At 48.6% G+C, this 17396-nt stretch overlaps 1 protein-coding gene across 2 annotated transcripts in view; it reads right to left on the bottom strand.

Annotated features, from left to right (window-relative positions):
• Positions 1–17396, bottom strand: part of COMP (cartilage oligomeric matrix protein) — a 47982-nt gene that overhangs the window by 8398 nt on the left and 22188 nt on the right. For both annotated transcript variants that reach the window (XM_081177722.1, XM_081177723.1), the window contains 11 exons: positions 15896–15973; positions 14266–14424; positions 13007–13111; positions 11996–12103; positions 10594–10753; positions 9527–9645; positions 8126–8178; positions 6476–6669; positions 4835–5013; positions 3733–3781; positions 1531–1727 (listed from right to left, as the gene is read on the bottom strand). In XM_081177722.1, coding sequence (XP_081033848.1) covers positions 1531–1727; positions 3733–3781; positions 4835–5013; positions 6476–6669; positions 8126–8178; positions 9527–9645; positions 10594–10753; positions 11996–12103; positions 13007–13111; positions 14266–14424; positions 15896–15973 — 1401 coding nt within the window. The remainder of the gene's footprint in view (positions 1–1530; positions 1728–3732; positions 3782–4834; positions 5014–6475; positions 6670–8125; positions 8179–9526; positions 9646–10593; positions 10754–11995; positions 12104–13006; positions 13112–14265; positions 14425–15895; positions 15974–17396) is intronic.

Genomic DNA, 17396 nt, shown 5'->3' with positions numbered 1-17396 from the left:
AGCCCTCACACACACACAGACACACAGAGTGTGGATTCTAAAGTCGCAGGGAGAGTGAATGGGAAGCAAGGGGAGAAGGAGCCCTCACACACACACAGACACACAGAGTGTGGATTCTAAAGTCGCAGGGAGAGTGAACGGGAAGCAAGGGGAGAAGGAGCCCTCACACACACACAGACACACAGAGTGTGGATTCTAAAGTCGCAGGGAGAGTGAATGGGAAGCAAGGGGAGAAGGAGCCCTCACACACACACAGACACACAGAGTGTCAATTCTAAAGTCGCAGGGAGAGTGAATGGGAAGCAAGGGGAGAAGGAGCCCTCACACACACACAGACACACAGAGTGTGGATTCTAAAGTCGCAGGGAGAGTGAACGGGAAGCAAGGGGAGAAGGAGCCCTCACACACACACACAGACACACAGAGTGTCAATTCTAAAGTCGCAGGGATAGTGAACGGGAAGCAAGGGGAGAAGGAGCCCTCACACACACACAGACACACAGAGTGTCAATTCTAAAGTCGCAGGGATAGTGAACGGGAAGCAAGGGGAGAAGGAGCCCTCACACACACACAGACACACAGAGTGTCAATTCTAAAGTCGCAGGGAGAGTGAACGGGAAGCAAGGGGAGAAGGAGCCCTCACACACACACAGACACACAGAGTGTGGATTCTAAAGTCGCAGGGAGAGTGAATGGGAAGCAAGGGGAGAATGATCCCTCACACACACAGACACACAGAGTGTCAATTCTAAAGTCGCAGGGATAGTGAACGGGAAGCAAGGGGAGAAGGAGCCCTCACACACACACAGACACACAGAGTGTCAACTCTAAAGTCGCAGGGGCGCTGGGAGAGTGAAGGGGAAGCAGGAGGAGGAGAACGATAGCTCAAGCACACACACTCACACACACACACAGCCCCTACAGTGGCTAATCCAAAATCGGACAGCAAAAAACTGCAGGCAGGGACAGAGAGCAGGGGTTGTTTTAAAGCAGCCAACTCCCGCTCTGCTTCTCTCCCTCCTCCCCGGCTCCGCTAGCTGACAGGAGCCGCTTACACCCGCTTTGCTGTTTCAAAGCGAGCCACGGACTGCTCACGACTGCAGCAGATTCCCCCGCCATCTGTAGGCATTCGCTCCATAACACGCACAGACATTTCCCCTTACTTTCTAGGAGGAAAAATCTGCGTGTTATGGAGCGAAATTTACGGTAGGTACCACTCTGGCGGGAAGGTAAACGGCGTTTCCGTGCACTGCTCTGGTTCGCCAGAAGCGGCTTAGTCCTGCTGGCCACATGACCCGGAAGCTGTACGCTGGCTCCCTCGGCCAATAAAGCGAGATGAGCGCCGCAACCCCAGAGTCGGTCACGACTGGACCTAATGGTCAGGGGCCCCTTTACCTTTAATTGAGATGCAGATCAGCTGTTGGGGAAAACATCCCTGTTTCCCCTGCCAGAGAGGAGAAACAGAGATGGGAGATTTTGTGTGGCCTGTTTCGTCCCATTTTCCTGGCTTGACCCGCGTCAGCCACCTACCTTGAGCTGGATCCCCGGTTCCGCCACAGCCCGGAAGGGGTTCGCCTGCCAGTAGGTCTGCTCCATCTGCTTCCACATGACCACGTAGAAGCTGGCGCTGTCCTGGTAGCCGAAGATGAAGCCGGCATAGTCATCGTCCGTGGCCGTGTTCACGTGGAAGGTGCCCTCGAAGTCCACCCCGTTGAATGCGGTGTACCCTCAAGCAAGGGAGAGAGGGGTCACCGCCACAGAATCTGGGGGCGGCTGGTGGTCTTGGCCTGCAACTCCTGCCAGCCAGCAGGAGCCCCCAAATGGCTAGGGGTGGGGAGGTGCAGTCCAGCAGCACCTTGGGGGGCAGAGGCGCAAGCATGGGAATCCTGTCTCAGGCCCTTGACCCATCTAGCTCAGGACTGTCTGCACAGACTGGCAGCAGCTCTCCAGGGCTTTAGGAAGGGTTGTCTCCAAGCTCTAGCTGGAGAAGCCCCCAGGGACTGAACCTCGGACCTTCTGCATGCAAAGCAGGTGTTCTCAGCCCAGTATACCTGAAGGGGCGTCTCCACCCCCATCATTCTGCCCGGACGCTGAGGTCCAGCGCCGAGGGCCTTCTGGCGGCTCCCTCCCTGCGAGAAGTGAGGTTACAGGGAACCAGGCAGAGGGCCTTCTCAGTGGTGGCACCCGCCCTGTGGAACGCCCTCCCAGCAGATGTCAAAGAGAAGAAGAACTACCAGACTTTTAGAAGACATATTGAAGGCAGCCCTGTTTAGGGACGCTTTTAATGTTTAATAGACTATTGTATTTTAATATTCTGTTGGAAGCCCCCCAGAGGGGCTGGGGAAACCCAGCCAGATAGGCAGGGTATGAATAATAAATTATTATTATATTATTATTATTACTATTATTCTACCCCTGAGCCATGCATGGCCCACCCGCCCCACATCACTATCGGGGCAAGTGCTGGGGCCAGGTCAGCCAGCAACTCACAAGATGCCAGTGAAGTTAACACTTTATTCAAAGGAAACATCTCAGACCAGTGAGCACAGCAATTTTTTTTCAGTAGGTCTGGCGCCAGTGTGGCGGTTGTGAGTGCTGAAGTTACCCACCTTCCCGCAACTCCCTAAGTTTCTCCCCTGGGTTCTTCCCTTGCAACCTGAGACTCCTTGCTTGTCTCTGCTCTGCCCTCTGCACATTCTGGGAGACCGGGGGGGCAGGGCGGGGAGCTGGTCACAGCAGGAGGCGGAGTACTCCCGGTGGAGTACAGGGTCAGGTTTAAGGTGCTGGTTTTGACCTTTAAAGCTCTATGCGGATTAGGACCCTCCTACCTACAGGACCGCCTCTCCTGGTGTGCCCCACAGAGGACCTTAAGGTCCACAAATAACAACATTTTGGAGGTTCCAAGCCGCAAGCCGCAAGGTGGTTAGACTGGTCTCAACTAGGGCCAGGGCCTTTTCAGTACTGGCCCCGACTTGGTGGAATGCTCTGTCACAAGAGACCAGGGCCCTGCGGGAATTGACATCTTTCCACAGGGCCTGCAAGACAGAGCTGTTCCGCCTGGCCTTTGGTTTGGACTCAGTCTGACTCTTATGTTTCCCTCCCCTTATGGTTTTGATCTATGGGCTACTTTTAAAATGAGGCTGCATTTTAAATTGCCTTTTAACCTGTATTTTAAATTGTTTCTCCCCCCCATTATGTTTTTACTGTAATTTTACTGGTGTTAGGCGCCCTGAGCCCAGCTCTGGCTGGGGAGGGCAGGGTATAAATAAAATTTATTATTATTATTATTATTATTATTATTATTATTATTATTATTATTAAGCAGCCTGCCTCATCTCTGCCTCCTCCTCTCCGCTCCTGTCTCTGATTCTGAGCTGCTCTCTGCCACTTACTCTCCCCGCTCACTAAACCCTGTTGCCCCTCCAGCTTCTGACACTCCCTCCTCCCAGCCTTCTCCCTCTGGCCACCCATTGTCACCCCACCACCCCTCATCGGGCTCTGAGCCTTCTTCCCTTGGGGGTCCCCCAAGCTAGTGCCTCCCCCCCACTCACCCACATCCAACCAATCCATGACAATCACTTTTATCAACAAGCCCATGACCTTTATGTTCAGATGACACAGCTATTCACTGGTATTCTTTATTGGTGGTTGGTTTTCATGAAGACTTTGTGAAAGAATATGAATAATGGTGGGGAAAGGATGGGGGATTTAGGTGTGAAAAATATCACTTACCGACTGCCAAACCTGGGTCGCTGTTCATGGTCTGAACAATCTCCATTCCCTGCAAATGAGAGAGAGAGAGAGAGAGAGAGAGAGAGAGAGAGAGAGAGAGAGAGAGAGAGAGAAAGAAAGAAAGAAAGAAAGAAAGAAAGAAAGAAAGAAAGAAAGAAAGAAAGAAGTGGGTGTTTTTTTCAGTCTGAGAGCATCGTTCCAGAAGCACAGGTGGTTTGGAAGCACTAACTGGACTACTGCAAAGTGCTTGGTGTGGGGCCACCTTTGAAGACCACCTGGAAGCTACATCCGGTATAGAACAGCTGGGGAGCTTTTTCAGCCATTCAGAAAACATAATACTGGGTGGAGCAAGGCTGTGGTAGATCAAAAAATTTAGCAGCTATGCAACTTGGAAACTAAATGTCTGAGGAATGACTCCCTCACATCCATCTCCCTGTGCCACCCCTGGAGATTTGGCTTCCAGGACATTTCCAAGCACAATTCAAAGTGTTGCTGCTGACCTTTAAAGCCCTAAATGGCCTCGACCCAGTATACCTGAAGGAGCGTCTCCACCCCCATCGTTCTGCCCAGACGCTGAGGTCCAGCTCTGGGGGCCTTCTGGCGTTTGCCTCACTGCGAGAAGCCAAGTTACAGGGAACCAGGCAGAGGGCCTTCTCGGTGGTGGCACCTGCCCTGTGGAACGCACTCCCACCAGATGTCAAAGAGAACAACAACTACTAGACTTTTAGAAGACATCTGAAGGCAACCCTGTTTAGGGAAGCTTTTAATGTTTGAGGCATTACTGTATTTTAATATTGTGTTGGAAGCTGCCCAGAGTGGCTGGGGAAACCCAGCCAGATGGGCGGGGTATAAATAATAAATTATTATTATTATTATTATTATTATTATTATTATTATTATTATTATTATTATTATTACTACTAGTTCCCAGGGCCAGACAGAGACATTTGGAGGGCCACATTCACACCCCTCTTCTGGACAGCCCCCTCCACACCTGGGCGTAACTGAACAGGGACACGGAAGGAAGCGTATTCTGCAGAAAGCTTTTTCTTCCGCCTTGGATCATGGCAGGAAATGGGGTACGTAAAAGCCCCCAACTCACCTGGTTGAGGACCATCCAGTTGGGATCGATCTGCGCGTCTCCCTCGGGATCCAGCACCACCGTCTGAAACGCCCGGAAGTCGGTCAGCGTCACCTGGGCATTCTCTGGGCAGACGTCTATGCGGTCGACCACCAGGTCCTTATCAAAGTCGCCCTGGCAGGCGTCCCCGATGCCGTCTCCTGCAGCGGGAAGAGGGGGAGGAAGGCTCAGTTTCCTAAGAGCAGCTCTACGCCCCCCCAGGGGGTTCCAGTTGGGTCATGGAAGGACCCAGGCAGGGGTGGGGTGGGGCGGGAAGGTCGCAATGCCATGCCCCCCTCCCTGCAGGCAGATGCCGCTAGAAGAAAAGTTAGGATTCAGGGACTTTCCTTTTTTACTTATTTTATACAGTGTACACTCGGGTTGCAAACGTGATCTGTGCGGGATGCACATTCGCGACCCGCAGCGTCCACAACCCACAGCGCTGAGTCTGCACACATGTGGGTTGTGATTTGGTGCTTTTGCGCATGCACAAAACGCGATTTAGCACTTCTGCGCATGCGTGAGCACTGAAACCCAGAAGTAGCCTGTTCTGGTACTTCCGGGTTTCGGCGTGTCCGTAACCCGAAAAAACAACCTGAAGCGTCTATAACCCGAGATATGACTGTATTTATTTACATTATTTACATTATATTACATTTCTTCTGCCCACAGGCATTCAAGGCAGCTACTGAAGTTGGAAGACGAATCATTTTTTAATTAAAAACAACAGTAGCAAGTTGATGGATCTCATGGATTCGAAGTTATTGTTATGAGTTTGGTGGAGGTGTCAGTCTGGACCATACCCCGGGTTGCTTCCAATCCTGTATATAGTGGACGCTCGGGTTGCGAACGTGATCCATGAGGGATGCACATTCGCAACCTGCAGTGGCACGTCTGCACACGCGCGGGTTGCAATTCGGCGCTTCTGCACATGCGCAGAGCGCGATTTAGTGCTTCTGCGCATGCACGAGCCCTGAAACCCGGAAGTAACCCGTTCCAGTACTTCCGGGTTTTGGAGTGTCCATAACCCAAAAAAATGCAACCTGAAGCGTCTATAATCCGAGGTATGACTGTATTGTGGTGGGTGAGGGAGCAGGGAAGAATGTATAAGAGGAAGCCTGACCAACCAGTTATTTTGTCAAGGCCATGCCTTTGGTAGGCCAGCTGAGACCTGCAATTCTACAGATCCAAAGAGGCTGCCCTGTTGCCATAGAGACGTGTGGGTGGTCCTTCTCCCACATCACCTGGCTGGATGCCACAGGATGGAGAGCAGGTGGCCATAGGGGTGTGTACGAGTTTTGTTGATGACTTGGGTGGGTGGAGGAGAGAGAGAGAGAGACATGCCTCACTCTGTGCAGGATTTGGGTATCCAATTGGGGAAGCAAGATCTGCCAGGGCATTAATGCTGTGAGCCTCTCTGCCCTACGCTCAGGTCAGTAAAACCATACATGCCAAAAGAGACCGCAGACTCCTCTGAGGAAACACCTTTGCAGCCTTTCAGCACTCTGAGAGAGGACAGCGCCTAACGAACCGCTCCAGCTGAGGCTGTGGCCAATGACAAAACCACAGAGGTGGCCTGGTGAGGTTTTTGCTTTTTTTGCAAGGCCAGCTCTCCGTCCTTACTGTCTGTGTCTTCCTGCCCGGGGTTAGGGACCAAGCGGCAGTTGTCTGGTCCGGGGGGCCTGCGGTCAGGGATGCCGTCGTTGTCGTCGTCCTCGTCGCACTCGTCCCCGATCCCGTCCTGGTCAGAGTCCAGCTGGGAGCTGTTGGGAACCGAGGGGCAGTTGTCCCTGGAGTCCTGGTGGCCGTCCCCATCCCTGTCGTGCAGAGAGAGAGGAAGGAAGGATTGCAAGTTTAGGGTGTGGGAACTGAGGCTTCAAGAGCAAGGGAACATTGGACCACATGAGAAGCTCAGAGTCACCACTTTGACCCGACGGCAAGCAATGACCCAGCAAAGGAGAAGATAGAAGAGGAATTGGCAGTGGCTAGGTCTCTTTCTACGGATGCGGGTGGCACTGTGGTCTAAACCACTGAGCCTTGGGCTTGCTGATCGGAAGGTCGGCGGTTCGAATCCCCGTGACAGGGTGAGCTCCCGTTGCTCGGTCCCTGCTCCTGCCCACCTAGCAGTTCAAAAGCATGTCAAAGTGCAAGTAGATAAATAGGTACCACTCCGGCAGGAAGGTAAACGCCGTTTCCATGCACTGCTCTGGTTCGCCAGAAGCGGCTTAGTCCTGCTGGCCACATGACCCGGAAGCTGTACGCCGGCTCTCTCGGCCAATAAAGCGAGATGAGCGCCGCAACCCCAGAGTCGGCCACGACTGGGCCTAATGGTCAGGGGTCCCTTTACCCTTTACGTAGGTCTCTTTCTATGTCTCCTTTTTAACAGGTCCCTGTAAAGAAAACCGATTCCCTCAGGAAGAATGGACAAAATTCAACGATTATTTAGCTAAATTTGTTAAGTTAAGCTAACTGGAAATAGCTTGCAGGCAACAGATTGGCTTAGGAATTTATATAAGTTAAGTGATGTTTAACATGTACAATTTCGAATTGAAAAGATATAAGGATGTGAATGGACTAAGTTAAGTATATAAGGATTAGGATTTGTAAAGCCTTTATAAGGATATGCATGGAAATTCAACCAAGGGGAAGCGAGGAAGTCACTTAACAATGTTAATAAGGGTAATATTAATAAGATTATGATTTATGTTTGCTTGTGTGTTTTGTTCGTTTATAATTTTGTGAAAATTAATAAAAATAATAATGAAAAAATAAATAAAGTAAACCGATTCCCAGCTCTGAAATTCCTTGGCTGAGCTCTAGCCCTGACTCTGGACCCAGGCTCCCAGGTTTCTTTCAAGGTGAATCCGGACCACACACTCCACAGGAGGCTGCCTGCTGTATCTCTGCATGAGCTAGTGTTGTCCTTCAACCATCCCCCACCCTCCTGTCCTCCATCCATCCAATCTGCCAGGTTGGGTGCAATCGGATCTTAAGATGTAGTAGAACTAAGTGCCCTTGAAGGCGTCTGTCTGTCGCATCTCTGTATGACTCCTTGCTCTGGGTGCTCTGCCTGTCAGAAGAGGCCATTATTGCACAGATCCAACAGCGGGTGCTACCCTGAGGGAAGATAATGATTCTCTCTCAGTTGCTCTTACTTTTGGGTGTCATGATAGGTCTCAGGGCTGTGGCAGTTCAGCAAAACAACTCCTACAGGTGCTCCCTAGCTCCTGCCCCCCAACAGGTGAAACCAGACAAGCCATTTCTATAACTTACTGGTCTTGGTTGGTATCACACAGGTCCCCGACGAGATCGTGGTCAGTGTCTTTCTAAATAACAGGAAGCAACAGCTGCATTATTTGCTTAAAATAAAATAAAAAAGTTTACAGGAGCAAAACAAGACTTTGAAATCCGTGATGCTTAATTTAGGGTTACCAGGTGTCCCCGGTTTCCGGGGACAGTCCCCGGATTTGCAAATCTGTCCCTGGACAAATTCTGTCCCCGGAATGTCCCCAGATTTGCAAATCTGTCCCTGGGAAACGTGGCAGGGGCAGTCTCAGCAACAACACATCATATGGGGACTTCCGGCGAGGCAAAATGGCGGGCGCCACGGCAGCGAGCAGCTCCTGAAGCCAGCCAGAGTCAACAAGAAAGAAGATTCCACCTAAACATTAGGAAGAACTTCCTGACAGTAAGAGCTGTTCGACCGTGGAATTTGCTGCCAAGGAGTGTGGTGGAGTCTCCTCCTTTGGAGGTCTTTAAGCAGAGGCTTGACAACCATATGTCAGGAGTGCTCTGATGGTGTTTCCTGCTTGGCAGGGGGTTGGACTCGATGGCCCTTGTGGTCTCTTCCAACTCTAGGATTCTATGATTCTATGAAATCATATAGTCACTGAATCAGTGTAAGTTTAACTGCGCTACCAGGCTGGCTCTGGGCTGCTGACTGCTGCCGCCGCCACTGCCAAAGGGGAACTGGGGATGTCTGGCAGTACAGATCTCCTGCCCCCTTCTCTCTTTGTTTTGACTGATTGGGGGAAGCTCAGGAGTCGCAGGCAGGCGGCCGTTGCCCAGTTTTTTAAAAACACTGCACATTTATGTTTCACAGGGTGCGAAAGAAGGGCTTTGCACCTTGCCTGGCAGAGAAACCGTGCGCCTTGCGCCTCTCCTGGGCAACGGCTGCCCCCCTGCGACTCCCAAGCCTCCCCCGATCTGTCACAACAAAGGGGGCAGGAGATCAGGGAAGGCTCGGGAGTCATGGGTGGGCAGTGTGCTGTTGCCCAGTTTTTTAAAAACTCTGTGCGTTTATGTTTCACAAGGTGCAAAAGAAGGGCTTTGCACGTTTATACAATGTGGATGTGTGCTTGGGCCCAGGGTCTTTTGCTTCACCATCCCCACTACTTACTCCCTGTTGCTACTCAGCTTCAAAGAAAAGAAAAGAAAAAGTGTCCCTGGAGTCATTGAAAACAATCTCGTAACCATATCTTAACTGCAGGGAGTGGGGAACCATGTCTACTTATAGCCCCTATTTCAAACTTTCTCTTGAAAGATCTAAGCCATACAGACATTCACCTTCAAGGTCAGTCTCTAAGCATCCTTCAATTTGCTCTCCCACCCTTGGGAAAAGACCCATTTGCACCACAGGCCACCAACTCATTCCTTTCCCCAGGAAGCGCTTACCTGGTCCGGGTTGCTGATCAAGGGGCAGCTGTCGCAAACGTCTCCAACCCCGTCACCGTCGCTGTCCCTCTGGTCTGGATTGGGGATCCTCACGCAGTTGTCCAGGACGTTTTTAACCTCTGAAGAAGCGGGAGGTAAAAAGAGTCATCAAGAGTGCGGCATCTTGCCTTGCCTGGAAAGCTGTAGGAGAGGTATTCCCTCCTATGCAGGGAGGGGGCAAGGCAGGATTTCTCCTCCTGGAAGAGGCATCAGGGCTTATGCCAAAGTGAGGAAGAAGAGTTTGGATTTGATATCTTACTTTATCACTACCGCAAGGAGTCTCAAAGCGGCTAACATTCTCCTTTCCCTTCTTCCCCACAACAAACACTCTGTGAGGTGAGTGGGGCTGAGAGACTTCAGAGAAGTGTGACTGGCCCAAGGTCACCCAGCAGCTGCATGTGGAGGAGCGGAGACGCAAACCCGGTTCCCCAGATTATGAGACTACCGCTCTTAACCACTACACCACACTGGCTCTCACAAAAATTGAATGCCCAATCCATAGTTCTTCTGGGAGCTTACATTAAAAATAAATAAAACCTTTTTCAAAAAGCCTCCTGGCCAATTAGTTGTGTGTCTCTTTGTTAATTAATTCAGAAGGTGTGTGTTTTAATTGACTAAATAGCCCACCTTCCCACACTGACAGAGATACGCTTTCTCAGTCATGTCGTGGAATGACGACAGGACAGGTGTTGTCTGTGAGATGTCAGGATGGATCAGCTACGATTGCCTTCTCCTGACCATTCCCTTGTCCAGACCGTTAAAGGTCCAGGCCTGATCCGCCAGCCGGGCTCTTCTTACATTTTTGCAGAACCTCTAGTTCCAGAGACAGTCTATCTCGATTTCTAGGCTCTGTGGGGTATTTGGCCACTGTGAGAAGAGGGTGGCCCGACCTAGGAGGCCTGCTCTTATGTTCATCACCACAACAATTTGTGACTATTATTGCTGTTAATCCACCCGCTCATCGTCATCTATCCTGCTCTTCAGCTCCTCTGTCTTTGAAATCGCTCAGGGCCCCCCCAGGCACTCACTGTCTCCGTCCATGTCATCGTCGCACAAGTCCCCCCGGCCGTCTCCGTCACTGTCTCGCTGGTCGTTGTTCTTCACGTTCCGGCAGTTGTCACAGGCATCGCCAAAGCTGTCCTGGTCGCTGTTGCGCTGGTCTGAGTTGCGCACAAATACGCAGTTGTCCTGGGTGGGGAGAGAAGAGGAGGGGTGAGTCAGGGGAGGGGGCTGAAGAGATACGGGAGGGCGAGAGTTTGACGCTGGGCTGGAACCCTGAGCCTGTCTCTAATAATAATAAGAATAATAATAATTATATAATAATAATAATAATAATAATAATAATAATAATAATAATAAAATAATAATAATAATAATAATAATAATAATAATAATAATAATAATAATAATAATAATAATAATAATAATAATAATAATAAATTTACAGTGGTACCTCAGGTTAAGTACTTAATTCATTCTGGAGGCCATTCTTATGCTGAAACTGTTCTTAACCTGAAGCACCACTTTAGCTAATGGGGCCTCCTGCTGCTGCCGTGCCACCGGAGCACAATTTCTGTTCTCATCCTGAAGCAAAGTTCTTAACCTGAAGCACTATTTCTGGGTTAGCGGAGTCTGTAACCCGAAGCGTCTGTAACCTGAGGTACCACTGTATTATTATTTATATCCCGCCCATCTATCTGGGTTTCTCCAGCCACCCTAGGTGGCTTCCAACAAAGTATTGAAATACAGTGGTCTGTTAAACATTAAAAGCTTCCCTAAACAGGGCTGCCTTCAGATGTCTTCTAAAAGTCTGGTAGTTGTTCTCTTTGACATCTGGTGGGAGGGCGTTCCACAGGGCGGGTGCCACCACCAAGAAGGCCCTCTGCCTGGTTCCCTGTAACTTGGCTTCTCGCAGGGAGGGAACCGCCAGAAGGCCCTCGGAGCTGGACCTCAGCGTCCGGGCAGAACGATGGGGGTGGAGATGCTCCTTCAGGTATACTGGACCAAGGCCGTTTAGGGCTTTAAAGGTCAGCACCAACACTTTGAATTGTGCTCGGAAACGTACGTCTCTTGTGCAGGCAGCATTCTCCTTCCTTTATCCTTCCTCCAAGCATTAATTTCAGAGGGTTTAGCCTGAGCAGAACTTCGCTGGAGGCTACTCAACAATCCAAGCTTCATAGAAAACACCATACATTTAAAGCACACCTCCCCCCCCCCCACCTAGTTCGCCCTTCACACAACTACCATTCCCAGCAGCCTTCACCAACAACAAGGTTTCTGATTTTAACACGCACGTGCAATCGCATTGCTTATTGGAAACTGCTCTCTCTGTTGTGCTTGACAGGGAAAGGACAGCTTTCCTTGGTCCTGAAAGCAAAAAACGGAACAGCGCTTGTCTACTTGACATGCACCTAAGACAGGAGTTCAAACCTCTGTGTTTATTATCCCATCGCCGTCGGCGTCGTCATCGCAGGCGTCTCCTATTCCATCTCTGTCCGCATCCTCTTGCCCGGAGTTGGGGACAGTCACACAGTTATCCTGGAAAGGGAGACAGCGGTTAGGCTTTTAAGGTGTTTGTGGGTGTGCCTTACGGGGAGCTGCCAGCCAGGACCTTCTGCAAGAAAAGAAGGGCTTACATCCTTTCCCTTTCTTTGACCAACAAGGTGGTGTTCCTCTGTATTTTTCCTCTGTTTCACAGACTTCCCTTAACTTGGAATCCAACTCATTCATTCTCTCATATATATATATATATATATATATATATATATATATATATATATATATATATAGAGCAATTTAAAGTACTCATTTTTACATCCTTAAGATATCAGTGACTTCCCTTCTTCTCTTTGCATGGCTCATTTTACAAATCATAAATCCCTGAGTATTTTTTAAAAAAACTATACTATTCAGTATTCCATTATTACACCCATCAAAAACTTATTTACGCTGTTGAATTTATCTTAATGCTGCCAGCGTTTTCAGCTGTACACAGTTATTTCCCATATATTCAAGAAACGTTTTCCAGTCTTCTCTAAACGTACGTTCTTCTCGTTCTCTTATTCTATACGTTAAGCCTGCAAGCTGCGCATATTCTGTCAACTTAAGTTGCCACTCTTCTTCGGTTGGGACCTCACTCATTTTCCATTTTTGGGCTAACAAAACATGGTCCGCAGTAGTGGCAGACATAAATAACCATTTCTGAATTGGGAATTTCAGTCTGAACAATCCCCAACAGAAAGGACTCTGGGGGTTCTTTTTTTGGGGGGGAAGCACTTTTAAACATTTTTTTAATTCATTATGAATCATTTCCCAATACTCCTTTACCCTTTTACAAGAGTAAAAGGAATGGAACTCTTAAGTCTGCCTAAGCTGCGCTCAGACAAGGAGAGGCATAGTCCAGGGTGGAGAGGGCGTTGGGCCTTGAGAGTCTCTTCTTACCTTGCGGCACTTCTTGTCTGTGCAGCGAAGCTTCTCGTCGGGAAAGCCGTCAATGTCGGTGTCTTTGCCGCAGATAAAGCCATTACCAGCCCACCCAACGATGCACTGGAAGCAGAGAGTGGTACAAGCATTAACCAAGGAAGGCAGACCTGTTAACACTGGTTCCTCACTTTTCTCGTCTTCACCACACTTCTGCACACATTTATTATTATTATTATTATTATTATTATTATTATTATTATTATTATTATTATTAAATTTATTTAATCATTTTTTCAATACAGACAACAACCGCATAAGACACAGACAACAAAAACCGTAATAACACTAATAACACAATTTGACAATTCAGATTCGAATACTGATATACCTATGGCTACGCCTTTTTAACAATATTTCGCCACCTCTCTCTCCTCCCTCTACTTCCCACCACTGTCCGCCTTATCGCTTAAATATTCCTTCCAGATTTCTTCATATTTATCCATTCATAATTTGCGTCGACATGCAGTTTGTTCGTATGTAGCTAATCTGTCCATATCATCAATCCATGTGCTCAATGGAGTCTTTTTGCGGCTCTTCCAATTCATGCGTTTATTATTATTATTATTTTAAAAACTTGTTCTCCGTTAAAGTCGCCGTGCGTCCTTTAACTTTGCCTTATGCACATTTTTTTTTTGCAAGCAATTTCCTGAAACAGTGCAGTTTTGAATCAACGCAATGCATTTTCACGCACAGCAACAAGAACAAAAAGGTTCAGTGCTGACGGGGCCTGCACAAAGGTCTCCCCTTAAATCAACGCAGATTAAGGTGTGAGCGAAGGCAGGGTATTAATTTCTGGAAGTGCACATATCTGGCCACTAGGGGGCAACAGAGACTAAACAAAACAAAGGCTTTGAGCTGTAGAAAACTTTGCTGTTCTAATTGCAAAAAATGACCCGTACATTCTGAACCTTAAAGCACCAGTTTTAGAACAGGCCTATTTTGTTGTTCTTTTGAATCAGCGAACCCCCCCCCCCCCAATTTGGTGAGGGAAATATTTAGAAATGGTTTTGGGTGGAGTATTCGCTTTTCTGTTTATTCTGGACGTGCAGAAACCTGAAATTCACATTTCTAAGGGTGAGCCGGGGGAGAAAAACACACCAGCCATCTCAATCTCCTCTAGTCTGCAGAACTTTGCAGCTTCCCCTTTGGCTAGATCTGGAGATGCTTAGAGAGGGATGTGAAGAGGAGGAGGAGACCAAAGGAGGCTTTGAACTCACCACGCAGCTGAGTGTTCCATCGCGTTCCACAATGCAGTCCGCTTTCTCATGGCACGGGCTGAGATCTCCGTTGGGACACCTTCTCTCCATCTTGCTGCGGCAGCCGGAAACCTGGTCCCCTGTGAAGCCAGGCTTGCACGCCCCACACTTGTAGGAGCCCTGCAGGGAGAAGAAATGGTGTGGTTTGCAGTGGGGCATTTGCAGGGATGGCCCAGCAGCCGAAAGGATGGGTGCGTGAAACCTGCTGTTTCGTGGTGCTTTTCTCTTTCCCTTCCACCGATCTTGGGACAGCCTTGCTTTTGGGAAACACAGGCCTTTGTGTACCGTTGTTGTAATAAAAAATCTGCCCTTTTGCCCTTATGGGGTATCCAAGAGCCCATATAGAGTCCTTACGTAGGTTCCCTACTGGTAGGAGAGAATAACAGAGACCAACCAGAGAATATTGAGAAGCAAAGCAGCTAGTAAGCCTGATCTTTATTGATCTGTTGCAACAGGGTGCCCCCTTCACACGCAGGAGGAGGAGGAGGACCCCGAACAAAGGTGTGCCCGCCCTTATATAGACAATTTAAATTCCCTGCCCCGGAGCTCCAGACCACCCCTCCATACATCATACATACATCACAGAAGGGGTGTAGCCCAAGACCACCACCCCAGATACATCATACCTACATCACAGAAAAGGCGGTCTACAGCAGAAATCTGAGTGCGTTGTTTATCTCGTCTGACTGGTTACCTGTTTAACGGTCACTTGACTGGATTGCCTGGGGAGCCTGGCCAGCCTTTTGTAATGATAAATACTTAGTTCCTGAGCCAGGTCACACACTCACACCCTATTCATATCTTAAATGTGCCCTTAAGACAGGACTTGTGAAGGAAAAGACAATGGGGAGGCCTTTCCAGTTTCCTTTGACCTTGCAGAGAAAACATTTGGTCAGTTTGGGAATCAAAAATGGTTTCAGGTTGGTTTTCCTGTGCGGATCTATGTACGTGCTTGGTTTTTACACTTATGAACATTTAACATATATCTAAGACCTCAAAATTCCTATCACACCGTGTGATTCGTCTTGCTTTCAACGGGATTCTCAGTGTGCAAATGCAGGTCTCTTTGCTTTGCTTTCGGTGGTCTGAGCACCCCAAGGTGGGTGCCATTTGCACCTCTAAAGATGAACAAGCAACTGTTGATGCTTCTGGCTGTTACCTGGTGTTATGTACTGGGCCAGCAGGGGGTTACTGTAGATAGTTATGCAAATGAAGGATCGAAAGTGGCGTTCAGTGATTGGATAGTTTTAGAAAATGGCAACAGTTACATTGTTCTGGAGCTCTATATAAGCAGGCTGACTGAGCTCCTCAGATCAGTTCTGTTCCAGCTTACAAATAAAGAGCTGCTTGGAAGAATCGCTGTGTCGTCTGATATGTTCGCCCACAACTTAACACCTGGCATAATTTAAATGGATAGACAGAGCCAGGTGAGAGGCTCTCACGGGATAATTGTCTGCAGCGAAACTAAAATACATTAGTCAGGAATCTAACATCTTGAGCTGCTTCTGCTTTTGTTGAAAGGAGGGGCGGCGGTTGCCTTTTGCGGCGGGACAGAAGGAAGGTCTGGTCTGAGACAACTGCCAATAATTACCCGAGTGTTGATGCAGATGGAATTGGGGACACAGGATCTGCCCATCCCTGTCTCGCACTCGTTGACATCATTGCAGACCTGCGCAGGAAAGAACAGAGAGGGGAGATTGGTGCCTGTTTACCTGGTGGCGAAAACCAGCGGAGTGTCCTGTTGTGGCAACTTTAAGGGCCAACACGTTTATTATGTCATAAGCTTCTGGGACGGGGCCTGAGTTTCTGCAGTAATAAATCTCTTTGTCCTCAGAGGTGCCGCAAGACCTTTTTGCTGTTTCAAAGGCATTTTTGGGTGGTCAAGTATTTGGGAGGATCAATAGCCCCACGACGAAACACAGACTTGGCCTGCAATAAGCAACTCCTTCCTTGCATCTCTGCATGTGTGACCTCAATAGGTAAAGTCTGCTCTCTAAGGGAGATTCGCCAGCTTAAGCGCTGCTCACTCTGCACACCAAAAGGGCTTCAGTAAGTAATTGGACCAAGTTCTAGGGTGAAGATACTGCGTGAAAATGGACCAGTGACAAGCTTGGAACTGAGCGGCCTTGTATAGAGCCGCTGCCCGGACTACGACCCAGAGCCAGGACTCTTCCTGCTGCTCTGCAGCACAGCTTCAAAAATGGAAACAGGAGCAGAAATTGCTGGTATCCAATTATTCACCCCGGAACCAAAACCAACCTGGCAAATACTGTATGGCATTTGCTGTTGTTTTCTGCTGTCTGTTCACAAATGATTCATAATGATTACATACACCCATCTCCATTCTCATTGAAATGAATGGGGTTGGAATAATGCAACGGCAAATTGAATTATTATTTTTAATTGAATTGAAATTGAAATACCGGTACTTTATTGTCACTTGTACAACTTGTATTCAGTGAGATTACACGAGCACCCGCCACTCAGCTCTCTTAGTCTTCATTCCCCTCGTTTACTGACGCACACCCACCAAACCCGAAGGTCAGTTGCCCTGTTGTGATCTTTTCATTCAGCAGCCTAACAGCCCACGGACAGAAGCTGTTCTTTACCCTGTTGGTGCGACTAATCCTGCTTCTATATCTTCTGCCCGAGGGCAGGAGATCAAGAAAGTGCCGGTTCTTCTGCTATTTCATCCAACGGATTCACGGGACAGCCCATAATATCTTGTGCTGTATTTGCCACCCTCTGTAGGCACTTCCTATCAGTTGATGTCAAACCAGCGTCCTACACTGTGATGCAGTATGAAAGGAGACTTTCTATTGTGGACCAGTAGAAGGAGATCATCAAATGTTGATTGACATCCTTCTTTTGCAATACTCTGAGGAGATGGAGCCTCTGTTGGGCTTTCTTAACCACCTGGGTTGTGTTTATTTTCCAAGTAAGGTCTTCACTTAGATAAACTCCTAGGAAGAGACTCTCTCCACACAGCGGGGCTAGTTCTCCTCTCTTCCTCTGAAATTCCAACACCATCTCCTTTGTCTTGCTGATATTAATGTGCAAGTTGTTCCGTAGGCACCATGAAGATATTTTTT

The sequence above is a fragment of the Podarcis bocagei genome, assembly GCF_964188305.1.
Source record: "Podarcis bocagei genome assembly, chromosome: 18".
In the NCBI taxonomy this organism is placed as follows: Eukaryota; Metazoa; Chordata; class Lepidosauria; order Squamata; family Lacertidae; genus Podarcis; species Podarcis bocagei.
This window is presented reverse-complemented; position numbering and strand designations above follow the sequence as displayed.